A 13,850-nucleotide genomic window follows, 5' to 3' on the forward strand; every position below is an offset into this window, starting at 1 on the left:
GCGAGAAGATGCGAAATTGCAATCTTAGGTTCCTTGGATCCATACTCCTTTATTGACGAGCCCCTGTCATGTATCTTGGCTATTTCTAGGAAAGGCGTTCAACCGGAATGAAAGAGACATACGGCAAGTGAATACTAGAAAACCCCAGTGAGACATGTCTGAGACATGTTTACTGTTCCGTCAAAAACACGTCTTACGTACCTGTCATACGTCAATTGAACTCTGTTCGAGCTGCACAATTGCTTCTGAACCATACCTATTCTGAGCAGTTCAAGGAATAGTCATGCAGAGCGTGGGCTCATGTCTCAGCTCTACAAAACACCGACACAGACGTTCACGTATGAATGTATGAATGCAATATCTGTGTCGGGAAACAGTCACAGTTAGAAGTTAGTTCCTTTTGCGAAGGCAGAGAGCTGGTAAACTGACGATGATACAGGGACGCATTTCAATGTTCAACCTGACAACGACATAGGGACGTGTATCAGTGTTCAAACTGACAACGACATTGTGACGCGTTTCAATGTTCAACCCGACCACGACATAGTGACGTGTTTCAGGGATCAAGTCTGTATATGTGTTTATGTTGTAACGTCCCTTCACACTTATATGACGTAATGTAGGAACGACATGAGCTGGTCTGAGTCGGTTGTGTGAACTGTCGGAAGCGTATGTGGTCACCGTAAGTTCACCTTATTTGATCAATTGCCAAATATGCCGTTGACGGGATGTTCACAGTCCCAACGTTCAACCGGTAAGTAAATAAGTTTTAAAAACTCTTATACGATCTTATAACTTTTGTAGCGGTTGACGTAAATTGTCAGGAACGAAATGTTTAAACTACCCTGTACAGGGTATTGTTTGTTGATCAATTTCAGTAATATCTAATCGTACTAGAGTGAATAAGACGTGAATTTAATTGAATTTTATGGATGCACGAATGAACCCAAGTGTCATTGTATTATCTGAAAAGAAGGGAACCCCGATTCACGTTGAATCTAATGATGATACAGTATACAGTGTAAATATATAACACTTTCATGCCGCACTGCTATATGGCGGCGGCCTGTAAATAATCTTCTCTGGCCCAGACAATCCAGTGTTCAACATCATGAGCATCGATCTACGTAATTGGTAACCGATGACATGTGTCAACCAAGTCAGCGATCCTGACCAACCGATCCTATTAGTCGCCTCATACAACAAGAATGGTTTACTGAAGATCAATTCTAACCCGGATCTTAGAGCTTGAGTTTCCGTTATTTATAGCTAACGTTCGTTTCTGACGTACAGTTGTCAGTAGGGGATCTCGTCGATGGGTCAGTCGTGGCTGTCTCTGTTTAAAATATGTCTGTGGACTTTTGTTAAGTACATAGATTACAACGACGTGAGTATGAATAACCCGGAATCTATTGAAATATAGAAACATAAGAAATCTAATAAGAAATCGAATAACAAGGTTATTTACAGTCCAGAGGACTTCCGGCCATACACTAATATCTGTGCTGGGTCTTTCATCCGAGTATTTGATATGTAGATGATTTTTGTTTGAATAAATTGAAAGATACAAAAGATACATAAGCAGCTCGTCTCCATGAATATCTGCGAAATGGACATCACACCTTGTACTCATGTGGGGAATCGAACTGCGGTCTTCAACGGGACGAGCGGACGATTTAACTATTATTTGGCAACTCCACCGCCCATGTAATGGCGAAAAAGGCAAATAACAATATCATAATATCATTGGATCAGCAACAACAGCTTATTTAATCCTTGACTCCTGCATACATGTGTTCTCCATTCATCTATTGTTGATTCTAGCTCCAGTTATATACCTGGCCTTGTACGACTTTGAAGGGAGTTGCGTAGATGACATATCATTTAAGAAGGGAGACAGGCTCAGGAAGGTAGACGCTGAGTACGTTTTTACACATCTGCATCAGATATAAGTGCCAAGGGCGGTACCAGAGCAATGTGTAACTAGTCTTTGTATAACGGGATAGTGCATAAACTGTGATGTACGTACATCCAGCAAACACCGTGTAGTGAAAATTACAGAATATTGCGCAATAAACTTTAACTCTTGTCGTACATGTTTGTATCTATTCTGTTTGCAACTTCAGAACCAGGCACGTTGAAGTAAGTATCGATTTTCCACAGAAACATGTTCCACTGGGTGTAAAATGCAAACTAAGAGTGCAGTTGGTATGACTGGATCACATGAAATCAGTGACGAGAGCTGGTGTTGGCGAAATAGGTAGACACTACTGGAACAATTTCCTCCATACCACTTTATGCGTTGACAGCAAGCAATACGCCTATGAACACATCTGGCAATTGTTCAAGTCATCACAAAACACGCCAATGCTAATTTATTTTTCTTTTATCCATGCACAGCGAGACGTCTGACTGGGTGTTGTGTGTCAATCTGACAAATGATGAAGTCGGGTACATCCCGACCAACTATGTGAAGGTTGAAAACAACTCCCCAGAGGCTCAAGTGTACGTGTTTCATAATCATTTAAACTTACTAACGTTAATATAAATGTGCAAATTGTTAATTTCAGTTTTCGCAGTAAATGCGTGGTTTACGGCATTAGAAGTTAATTATATATTAGGAATAAAGGGACATATACATAACACGCAACAATCTATTTCTTATGTAACCTATGTGTTCACTATTTTAGAAAATATTACACGTGCAGAGAATATTCAGAAAGATACTAAATTTCCTATGTATTTCGTATGTTTTTCCCGAAAACTAGCTTGTACAAGTGTATGTGTGTGTGTGTGTGTGTGTGTGTGTGTGTGTGTGTGTGTGAATCGTGAATCCAGGTGTGTGTATGCGTCGCAACTGGTGGTTCACATTTATGAATACTGGTGTGTGTGTGTGTCTGTCTCTGTGTGTGTGTGTGTGTGTGTGTGTGTGTGTGTGTGGTTTTTTTCAGCTGGTGGTACATGTTGATGGATACAGGTGTGCGCGTGTGTGTTTATGTGTGGTGTGTGTGTTTTGCAGCTGGTGGGGTCAGTATTTTTGTCAATACTGGTGTGAGCGTGGGTGTTTGTGAGTGTGTTTGCAGCTGGTGGTACATGTTTATGAATACCTCGACAATTATGGATACTGGTGTGCGCGTGCGTTTGTGTGTGTGTGTGTGTGTGTGTGTGTGTGTGTGTGTGTGTGTGTGTGTGTGTTATGCAACTTGTGGTTCAAGACAAATATGAATCCAGGTGTGTATGCACTGCCGCTGGTGGTACATGTTTATGAATACTGGTGTGCGAATGCGTTGCGGCTGGTAGTAGACATTTATGAATACGGGAATATCTGTTGCAGCTGGTTGTACACATTCGTGAATACAGACATATGTGTTGCAGCTGGTGGTTTGCCTGTACTCGCGAGGAAGGGGAACAGAAGCTGTTGAAGAATGGTTTGACTGATGGCGCCTTCCTGGTCAGACCAACGTCAGGTTGGAACACTGCCATAATACGTCATTTGACGTTCATTTTGCTTTGCTCTCTGGCTCTTCAAAACTGAAAAAAGTATTGAATGTAGATGCTCACCTTCGCAGGAAATAATTTTTACTTCATAGTGCTTTATATCTGCGCCCTATAATCATGTTGTCACTTGACCTGTAGGCAGGATGTAATCATTACGGCAATCGTTTGGTCATTTTTGTCACTTAATCGCTGAATATTATTTACTGGATTAGATACGGGTCTGAGATTATCCACTAATTCATTCTGCTATTGAATCCTTCAGGTTCACTATAGGTGAAGACTGACCCACCTGGTGCTGTCCAGTTGGACAGAAATAAGCGTATCCTCATCTAAAATCTAACAATTAGCACATGGTCAACCTATTAATCCTGGTATTATTGTATAATGGGAAGTTGGCGATATACTCATGTACACTCTCATGTAACGATCACCGTTTAAAGCTTCCACTCATTGGTGTTGCACACTATATCTCTAAAACATCTCTGTCCTATGATAGACAAATGTCCGTGAGTAATCCCATGATATGTTTCATTTTTAAGAAAAAAATTCCTACACATTAAGTGTGAGGTGGCATGAAGGGAATGGAACGCCATGTGTCAAACACTATAAACTGCGCAGGTCAGAAGATGGGCAGATGTACATTGGTCTCAGAAAGACATTTCCTACAGTCAACGTGCTCATAGCATATTATCAAGGTAATTCCATCTTCAAATTCCTTATGCAGTTTCTGAGACATGCTTAAAACACATTTGTGAACAGCTGCGTTTTGGTGTAAAGTTTTGCTAAGTTTTGTTTTGTTTTCTTAATATGCCAATTTTCAATATTTTTTATCTTTTACTAGACTCATGCCAATAACTTCTTCAGCGTTACGAATTTGTTTTACAATAGTTAATGTGTGTAAACAGTATCTTTTAACAGTATGGGATATTTTGCAAAATTCTGTTTAGAACAGTTGCATGAAGTAAGTGGCTATATGTACACTAGTCAGTCTAAACCTTTGATGGGGAGGGTATAAGGTGTGACTTTGAATGACACAGATACAGGATATATCAATTGCAAAGGTATTCATGTGTGCAACGGAGCGAAAAACATGTAGTAATGATATTTAGGATTATTCATTCTCCGCAAAGTACAGATCCAAGTATTTTTCTTTGGCTGAGTCCCAACCTGGATTCGACCCGTGAAGGTCCCGGGGTAGAATAGGCCTTCAGCAACCCATGCTTGCCATAAAAGGCGACTCAGCTTGTCGTAAGAGGCGACTAACGGGATCGGGTGGTCAGACTCGCTGACTTGGTTGACACATGTCATCGGTTCCCAATTGCGCAGATCGATGCTCATGTTGTTGATCACTGGATTGTCTGGTCCAGACTCGATTATTTACAGACCGCCGCCATATAGCTGTAATATTGCTGAGTGCGGCGTAAAACTAAACTCACTCACTCCCAACCGGGATTCGAACCCACACTCTCGGATTCAGATATCTAATCGCCAACACGCAAAGTCAACCATCTACCCGGGTAGTCTGAGTAACCTCGGCTAAGAACACGATACTGACGGCAGATGAGTCATTTTACGAATACTTCACTCGAAAGTGTTGTAGCATTTTGGGACTTCGAATTCAATTGATGTAGAGTCCGTTTTGGTTTGAGAACGACAGATGATTAAATAACAGGTCTTACAAACACACGTATAGAGACAGACTACTAATCTATGTTCACATAGCTTGTAAATATTTACTTTACCGATTGTGTTCCCAGTCAACGATGACGGGTTGGTGTGCCGCCTCACGACGCCATGTCCATCGATTGCTAAAGTCCAACAAAGGTCGGTTAAAACGACAAAACCCATTGTGACATATATAAAGGATCTCTACTAGAAGTCAAACCGACCAGTTACCATATAGTATATGTATCACACGAGGTGACGAATTTAAAGTGCCCTATACTGAAATGAAAATATCCTGCTGTATGCAAAACATGTATATGTACATCCTGAAACGTAACACTCTTGAAATGCTCTCTCCTCAGAGATCGGTCAGTCAATGGCGAAAGGTAAAGCATTGATAATTTCATTCTCAACAATTTGTCCACAGATACCAAATTATGAGAAATATACTTCAAAAGTAGAATTCACTGCACATTATGGAGTTGGCCATACAATGTATGCGTGTGTGTGTGCGTGCGTGTATCTCTCTGTGTGTGCCTGTTTTCGGATAGGTAGATAGGTAGATAGGTAGATTTACGTGTGTGTACTTGTGCGTGGGCGAGTGTGCTCTAGGTTAAGTGAGATCCGATCATTTGCATGTTCTAAAATTAAACTAACGTTGACGTCAGTCCAGTCTAGTCCAGTCCCTGTGTTGTGTGTGTGTGTGTGTGTGTGTGTGTGTGTGTGTGTGTGTGTGTGTGTGTTCATGTATTGCACATATATGATAGAACGGTTTAAACGTAACTTGTTATGCTTCCCAGTTGGTGGTTTGACATTGGGCGCCATGATGCAGAGGCACTATTGTTGAAGAGAGAAGTGGTACTTGGTACTTTCCTCATTAGGCCATCCGCTGGTGAGTCTGACCAGTTGAGGGTCGAACGTTCTCATATAATACACCCGTATGTTAATCATAAACACTCGATAGTCATTCTGGCGATCTCTCATATTGGTAAGTTCTTCTCTACGCCAACAGTCCCCATTTTACGATAATCCTTCGTGCTTTGTTTGTATTATTAATGACCAAATTCATAAATTGTTCCAGGACCAAACTCATATGCCCTGTCTGTGAGACTGCAACACGGAAATGCCGAATCCCCCTGTGTCAAACACTATAAAATACAGACTGCGGCGAACGGCCAGGTGTTCATTGGAATCCAAAGGATGTTTTCCAGCATCCACGCACTTGTAGCGCATTATCGAGGTAGATGCACATTCCGTTTGATATACACTCACTGTAAATACATACAGTCAAACACCGTGTCGAAGTTGAAGGGACTTACGTCCGATCTTTGAGATATTCAATGTTCGATACAGCGGCAAAATGATGACTGAATAAGATGTACGCAGGGACCCACTTTTACCTCGACACAGCCGTGTGTAACTGAACATCAGAATTGTAACATAAAACTTACCTACATTCCTCATTCCTTAAAGTTTGTATACTGAGTCAAAAAAAGAAACTTCACATTCTTACTTCAGGGCACTATAAAAGAACAAGAGATGGTAAGATAGTTAAATTGTAATTATTTCATTGCTGAGATCTGTGTGATGTACTCGATACACTGAGACTGCCACAATCAGTTCCATTAGGCTACACCGCCGTTTCAAAACACGGGTGAACAGAATGTCAAGTCACAAGGATAAATATTCGAATTTTTTTCAGTTCAGTATTGTGTATGGCAGCCCCACGCATTCACCACTGCTAAACACCGTCTCCTCATCAACTGTGTGATGCTTGTGAACACGTGGTTGGGGATTCTGCGCCATTGCTCTTGCAAGGCAGCGGCAAGTTCCTGCAAATTCTGAGGCTGCTTCCTAAGACCACGGCGCCTTCTCCCAAGTGCATCCCACGCGTGTTCTATTGGGCTATGGTCGTGGGACCTCGATGGCCAGTCCATGACGTTGATTCCAGCGTTTTGAAGGAAATTTCATGTCAACTTCGCGGTATGTGGCCGAGCATTATCCACTGCTGGAACTGTAGATCTGTGCCATGAGCCGCCATGAAAGGAACGAGTTCAGGGGTGAGCACCTGGTCGCGGCAAGCAGCAGCTGTGCGATTTCCACGGATGACCAGAAGTCGGGAACTGTTGCTCCCAGACAAAGCACCCCACACCATGCAACTTCCGCCCCCGAATCTGTCGACTTCCTTCTATGCCTGTCGTCCGCGAATCTGAGGGTAAACCTGGATTAATCGCTAAAGACGACTCGATTCCAGTCTCTCTGGGTCCATCGGAGGTGACGTTGGGCCCACAGCAAAGGTTGACGTTGAAGAAACGGCGTCAATGTTGGTCTAGGATATGGACGTCGAGAATGGAGATTGGCAGCCCGGAACCGATTTCGAATGGTCCTCTAAATATGTCAGCCCTGGTTCGTGTAGCCGGCAGAAATCTGTCACTTAGGTGACGCAGGACGACTTGACGGTCTTTTGCTCGTGACGTCAGATGTGGACGACCGGACCTTGGGCGATCAGAAGTGGTGCCAGTTTGTTGTAGACGACCTCGCAAGTCGTACACAGTACGACGGCTGCATCCCATTGCTCTTGCGACGTCAATAACGGATCTTCAGCATGCCAACTGCACGTTCACGTTGCACATTTGACACTCGTGGCATTTAGAGTGGTGCCGTTAGAACTGTGGTTTAGAACTGTTTCTTTTTCAGTTCTTGAGGCCAATGCAAACACGTGCAAAGGAAGAAAACTTCGATGCGAAGATCACGTGAACGACTGCACGTACAAAACCTGATTTGGCACTAACGCCATTGACACGAGGAATGGATGGGTTTGAGTGGGTTTTACTAACGTTTTTCGAAAGTCGAAAGCTAGGGGTCCCATTTCGGATACATAAATGTATCACCACAGAAAAAAGTATTCATTATTTGTCAAAAATTACATGATGTTTCTTTTTTGACTCAATATGCCCATTGCAACGTAAAAGAGATTTAGTGTAAATATTTAATGATTATTTACATTTGCACCTAAACATTTGGAATTGTTACATCGGCATCGAAATACTAACTTTTTAACATTACAGCAAGAGATAATATTAGGTATGATTCTGTATGATCTTGCTCTGACTCATTCCCAGGGAGGGAAGATGGGCTGGCGTGTCGCCTTACTGAGCCTTGTCCAAGAATGGCTCCAGTTGTTCATCTTCGAAACATAGAGGTGGACAGAGGTCACATAGACATGACGGTCAAACTGGGATCTGGCTACTTCGGCGAGGTCTGGAAAGGTACATGGAAAGGGGGAGGACCATTCTAATGGGTGGATTCCGACGGCTTTCTGTATCAATATTGAGCTCATGGCATATACCTTCGCGCTAAAGAATATACACAGCCATGTTTGACGATGACTAGGAATTAAACAAACAGAAAATGGTCTGATCATAATTTTAGAAGTTGATGAGTCAATAATGAAGTGTATACATAATTTGCTGAGCGGTTTTGACCATGACGATGAAATCAGTATAATCTGAACAATATTCCAACAGTCTCAACAGGAAAGGGATTACAACTGACATTGAGCATAATTGCTTTCGATGCTGACGATTTTTGAAAAACTATGTCTCATAATGTCAGTATCAGCACCTGGGTCAGTATGTGTCAATAATGATGACATTCTTGTTGCTGAAGAGTATGGCGATGGGCATGATAGACACTAGTCGGACGACCCTATCCACAAACCGTTCGAAGCTATATGCCATTCGTAAACCAATGATAAAGAATAGGGCTACTATAGGTCGTAACGCTACGAACGCTTCGTGGATAGGGACCCTGAGAAAAGAAATCATTCCAGGGACGCTGAACGGAAAGCGTGACATTGCGGTTAAGAAGTTAAAGCACGGCAGGATGACTGTGGACGAATTCATGACCGAGGCGAGAATCATGAACCAATTACGTCACGTCCGCCTGGTCCAGCTTCTAGCAGTATGTACTGATGGTGAGCCTGTGCTGCTAGTCACTGAGTACATGTCTAACGGGTCTCTGCTGGACTTCCTTAGGAAAACAGACCGTCCTAAGCTGGAACATTCTATGATGATACACATGTGTAGACAGGTGAGGTACACATAGAACACACCAAGTAATACATCGAGAACAACGCGTAATAGCATATATTTAACAAAATTTGATTCAGCTAAAATACTTTTGATTTTCGTTGGGAAATTGGCATAATATGACGCTGTCTTACGTATTAAAAAACAAAACAAAACAAAAAACAATTGAGCTAAATGTGACATTTTTACTGAAGACTCTTTGCTTGAGAGCTATCACATATGTAAATCTAAGTTGTTGCCATGAACTTACAAACATATTGTTTTCAATACAATAGATCGCTTTCAATACAGATTGCAGAGGGAATGGCGTTCCTAGAATCGCATAACTTCATCCACCGTGACCTTCGTGCTGGCAACATCCTGGTTGGGGAACATTACGATGTCAAGGTCGCCGATTTCGGACTAGCCAGAATCGTTGACGATGGCGCTGATTATCTTTCAAAAGGTAACAATACTGACAACATATTATTTGCTCTGTTTGTTTGTCTGTTTGTTTGTTTGTTTGTTTGTCGCAGCAGGATATATGACGGCAGTCCGGAGCATCGATCTATGCTATGCATCTATGCTATGCATCTATGCCATTGTTATACAATTCACAAAGGCATGTGTCCCCCGAAGGACTGTGTGCTTGTGTTACACACAAGCACACATAGACACACATAGACACACACAGACACACAGACACACAGACACAGACACACACACAAACACGTGACAATATATATATATATATATATATATATTGTCACACATAGCAATTCTACATTACATCAGAAATAAGGTTTGGTAACGTTGAATTTACATGTAGTTTTTAGTTTTTACATTACAAGTTGTGACTTCCACCAAACGTTATCACACTGATCCGTGTTCATGTAGGCAGCCGTGTACCTATCAAATGGACAGCTCCCGAGGGACTTGTATACAGGAAATTCAGCATCAAGTCGGACGTTTGGTCCTTTGGTGTGTTGATGTTTGAGGTAGCAACTTCAGGGAAGGATCCCTATGCAGGTAATGCCATTCTGGTGTTCTAGTTACACGGAATCAAAGGTTCAGACTTGGGTATTTAGAGATTACGCCCGTCAGGCGCTGTTTGATTGTTGTTTAACGACGCACCCAGCAATAGTCCAGTAAATAATCGCGTCTGAACTAGACAATCCAATGATCAACTGCATGAACATCGAGCTATGAAAATGGGATACGATGACATGTGTCAATCAAGTCAACGAGCTTGACCTCCCGATGTTGTTAATTTAGTCCTCCGATGCGCCTGGGTTGTTGAAGATCACTTCGAACCCAAGTCTTCATGGGCTGGTCACTAACTGGGTAGTATTCTCACATTTGGATTTAACCCACAACGTTCACGCATACAAATATATTTGTACATATAAGAACCACAACTTTAGAGGAAAGTCTTTTTCTCAAATCCCGATAAAAGAACTATGGCATATTGCTTGCGAAAGCAATGGTTCTCGTTCCTTTTGTCTTCAGTGTACTTGTCCAAGTACCTTCGAAGTCCACGTTGTATTTAAGAAAATATCACAGACCTGGTTCTCTGATGCAGGTATGAGGCCATCAGAAGTCTTGGAACAAACAGTCAATGGGTATCGCTTACCAAAGCCAGAAGAACATTGGCTTCCTCAACAGATCGATCCCTACTATGAGATCATGCAACAATGCTGGGAGGAGAATCCAGCTAGCAGACCCTCCTTTTCGCATCTTCACAGTGTATTTCAGGACTTCAAAGTTCAGACAGAAACCCCTTATGATGATATCTGATGTGAAATGTATATAGAAACGAAACACTGCTTCATGTACAGAAGTTATGAAGTTATTTGCTGTGGTAACATTTCCGGGGGACAGTGACGTCTTCGGAAACTCGAGTTCAACCATTGTCATCACGTTTGTGGAAGGGGAACTGTGTGTAATTAGCATTGTCATCACGTTTGTGGCAGTTGAACTGTGTGTAATTAGCATTGTCATCACGTTTGTGGCAGGCTATGTAGATGTAATTGTTGTTTGGGATTACACATTTCCTGTAAAGTTCTAGTTATTACCTGGCATTCGAAACCTTACTTCTAGAGCAAGGTACGTACGTCGGTGATTTTACTCACCCGGCCACGGAGGTATCATATCATTCTAGATGTGGTTAATAACAATCTGACAATGTCAGGCAAAAGCTGAAATACCAGACTCTCTTCATGAGTACTTTGTTGTGATCCCACCCATGTTGATCATCGTTCTAATGTCCACAGTGGCACATCATCTGTGTCACTTTGTGGCTCCTAGCATCCTGACAGCTATTTGTCAATCACAGCTCGTTTGAACTGACAACACCTCGTGCAATAACAAACAATGATTCAAATCTTCCCTGTCTAATTACAAGCAATCTTAACACACGGCATACCAGTAAAAACTGCACGTGTTGTGTCAAAATAACTTAGCTTCAGGGGCTCTGTCGTCCATCCGCAATCTTTCATGCTTTAAAAACACCAAATTACCCTTTAGCTGTATGACGAAAGGAATAGTTGAAACGGCCGAGATACATGCAGTGTTACGTGACACTGTTAATATTTGTGTAACCGGGATTGTGATTGGATGTGTGTTAATGAATCCAGGACACTGGTTGCGGGTGTGAGAATATTTATTCCCTCTAATTACGTCACCCTGAAACAATACATGATTCAGTAAATACATAAGTCATAATATATACAGGAGATGTAAAATCCGCTATCACAACATTTAGATGTAATACTATTATTACATATAAACTACAAGGGGCGATCACTCCTTGCGTAATTGCCATGAATATAAAGTTAGTGAGGCATATAAATACAGTAAACATGCCCAGATGAAATATATACAGTACACAATACAACATAAATATATACAATCATGCTACATGCAATTCCTACCCGGTATATGGTACTAGGGTACACAGTGCAGCCCTGCCAAACCGCCAAGCCAGTCAATGCACGTATAATCTGTATGAACAATAATCAACGTTAAAGTTAGGATAACGTAAACTATACATATATACTCTACCATTTCATCGCCTAGGATATAACATAACTAGTTCAAACCTCCATCACATTCATACTTGCATTCACACACACACACACTACACTTTCTCTCGTATGTAAAATCAATCAGTCAACCATCCAAAAGTGCAACCCTTACTCATGGACGACTGAAAACCCTTCAATGAAATAGATAACATATTTGAATTTCTATTAAATATTATACACTAAAACATTATTGAATTATTAGTAAGCCCTATGAACCTAACAAGTCGAAACTAACTTGTACACATACACACATGTTGTAGTTTATATTAACACATAAGCATCAACAATATAACATTTAAAGGTATACACACTGATTAATTGATATAAAGATTAAACTGACCTTTGGTGATGTTACAAGATGGTATTCTCCAGCACGGTATAAATGTCTTGTCAGTGCAGGCAATGAGAGTGGAGTGAAGACTTGAGGACAAGAGTTTGAATGATCCAATCAGATTGGATCAATTAAGGGCACATAATAATGTAATGACCCTACCTAACCACCCTTAATGAAACTAGAATAACACTGACCTCATGGCTATTAATAGATATGTTTCTGACTGACAATACTGAGTATAGTCAGTTTCAAAATGACAAGACCCGTTGATAGTTAAGTATTAATTACTATAAACAAGAAATGTTATACCTGTAATGCAAAGTGATCGTTATACAATTATGCATAACTATCCTAATGTGAAGTGATATCTCTGCTACTGCAATAAACTATTTACATACAAACATTCATAAAATTGTTAAATGACTTAAAACCAAAATGTACATAATTGTAAAAATGCAATATCAAATATCTGCCACATTGCGGAAGAGTGTTTTTGGTAGAATTCAACAGAGCCAAGTGTTAAGTTATACTGGGAGTTACTATTAATCTTAAAGCTTCAAGGACAGCATGTGCTAATCCAGCGTGTTACGGTATCGTCTATCAGTCATTTATACTACATTAATTATGTGAATGTCGCTATTTGCATATGGAAGTCCAGACATCGATATTCACCTGAATGACATGTAGTTTTCTTTGTTGATTTGCTTGCCATCTATTCTTTGCGTATGGATTTCTGGGTTAACGATTTGAGAATAGGACATTTCCCCATCAGGACAATTCCCAACATGACATTTCCCCGCACCTGTTTTGTAACCAGCACGATAATTTCCCACACCCGTTACAAATAATGAAGAAACACAACTTGAGTTTGTGTATGCATTGTATTAATATAGTTGCTGAGCGGATTTCATTGTAGGCTATGTCAGGGGTACAGACGCTTTATAGTCAAAGGCCATCCTGCTGGAACACTCCCATGTGAAAAGAGTGTTTTCAGTGGTCGCCTATAGTATACATATACCCCTCGAAACAGATCTTCAGGCCTCCACGTTTATTTGAAATAAATACCATTTCAGAATTTGTGACCTGACAGTATTTTACCAGAATATTTATACATTATCATAAATCTCAATCACCTTGGAGAAATGTAATCGTGGAGAAGGTTATGCATCAGTACTCCCATCTCATCTATTGTACTAC

General features: G+C 41.1%; 1 protein-coding gene across 2 annotated transcripts; it reads left to right on the plus strand.

Moving 5' to 3' along the window:
• Positions 1 to 264: 264 nt before the first annotated feature.
• Positions 265 to 11,294, plus strand: LOC137290949 (tyrosine-protein kinase STK-like). 2 transcript variants are annotated; one of them, XM_067822170.1, is made up of 14 exons: positions 265 to 754; positions 1,825 to 1,921; positions 2,401 to 2,505; positions 3,376 to 3,467; positions 4,038 to 4,193; positions 5,256 to 5,322; positions 5,526 to 5,549; positions 5,964 to 6,055; positions 6,245 to 6,403; positions 8,286 to 8,432; positions 8,996 to 9,255; positions 9,546 to 9,699; positions 10,131 to 10,262; positions 10,816 to 11,294. In XM_067822170.1, exons 1-14 carry the CDS (start codon positions 715 to 717, stop codon positions 11,028 to 11,030), a joined length of 1,740 nt encoding a protein of 579 aa, XP_067678271.1. In that variant the 5' UTR covers positions 265 to 714; the 3' UTR covers positions 11,031 to 11,294. The 2 variants fall into 2 exon arrangements, with proteins under 2 accessions (XP_067678271.1, XP_067678272.1); XM_067822171.1 differs by lacking the exon at positions 5,526 to 5,549 and having other exon boundaries at positions 613 to 754.
• Positions 11,295 to 13,850: the final 2,556 nt, after the last annotated feature.

The sequence above is a fragment of the Haliotis asinina genome, chromosome 7, assembly GCF_037392515.1.
Source record: "Haliotis asinina isolate JCU_RB_2024 chromosome 7, JCU_Hal_asi_v2, whole genome shotgun sequence".
In the NCBI taxonomy this organism is placed as follows: Eukaryota; Metazoa; Mollusca; class Gastropoda; order Lepetellida; family Haliotidae; genus Haliotis; species Haliotis asinina.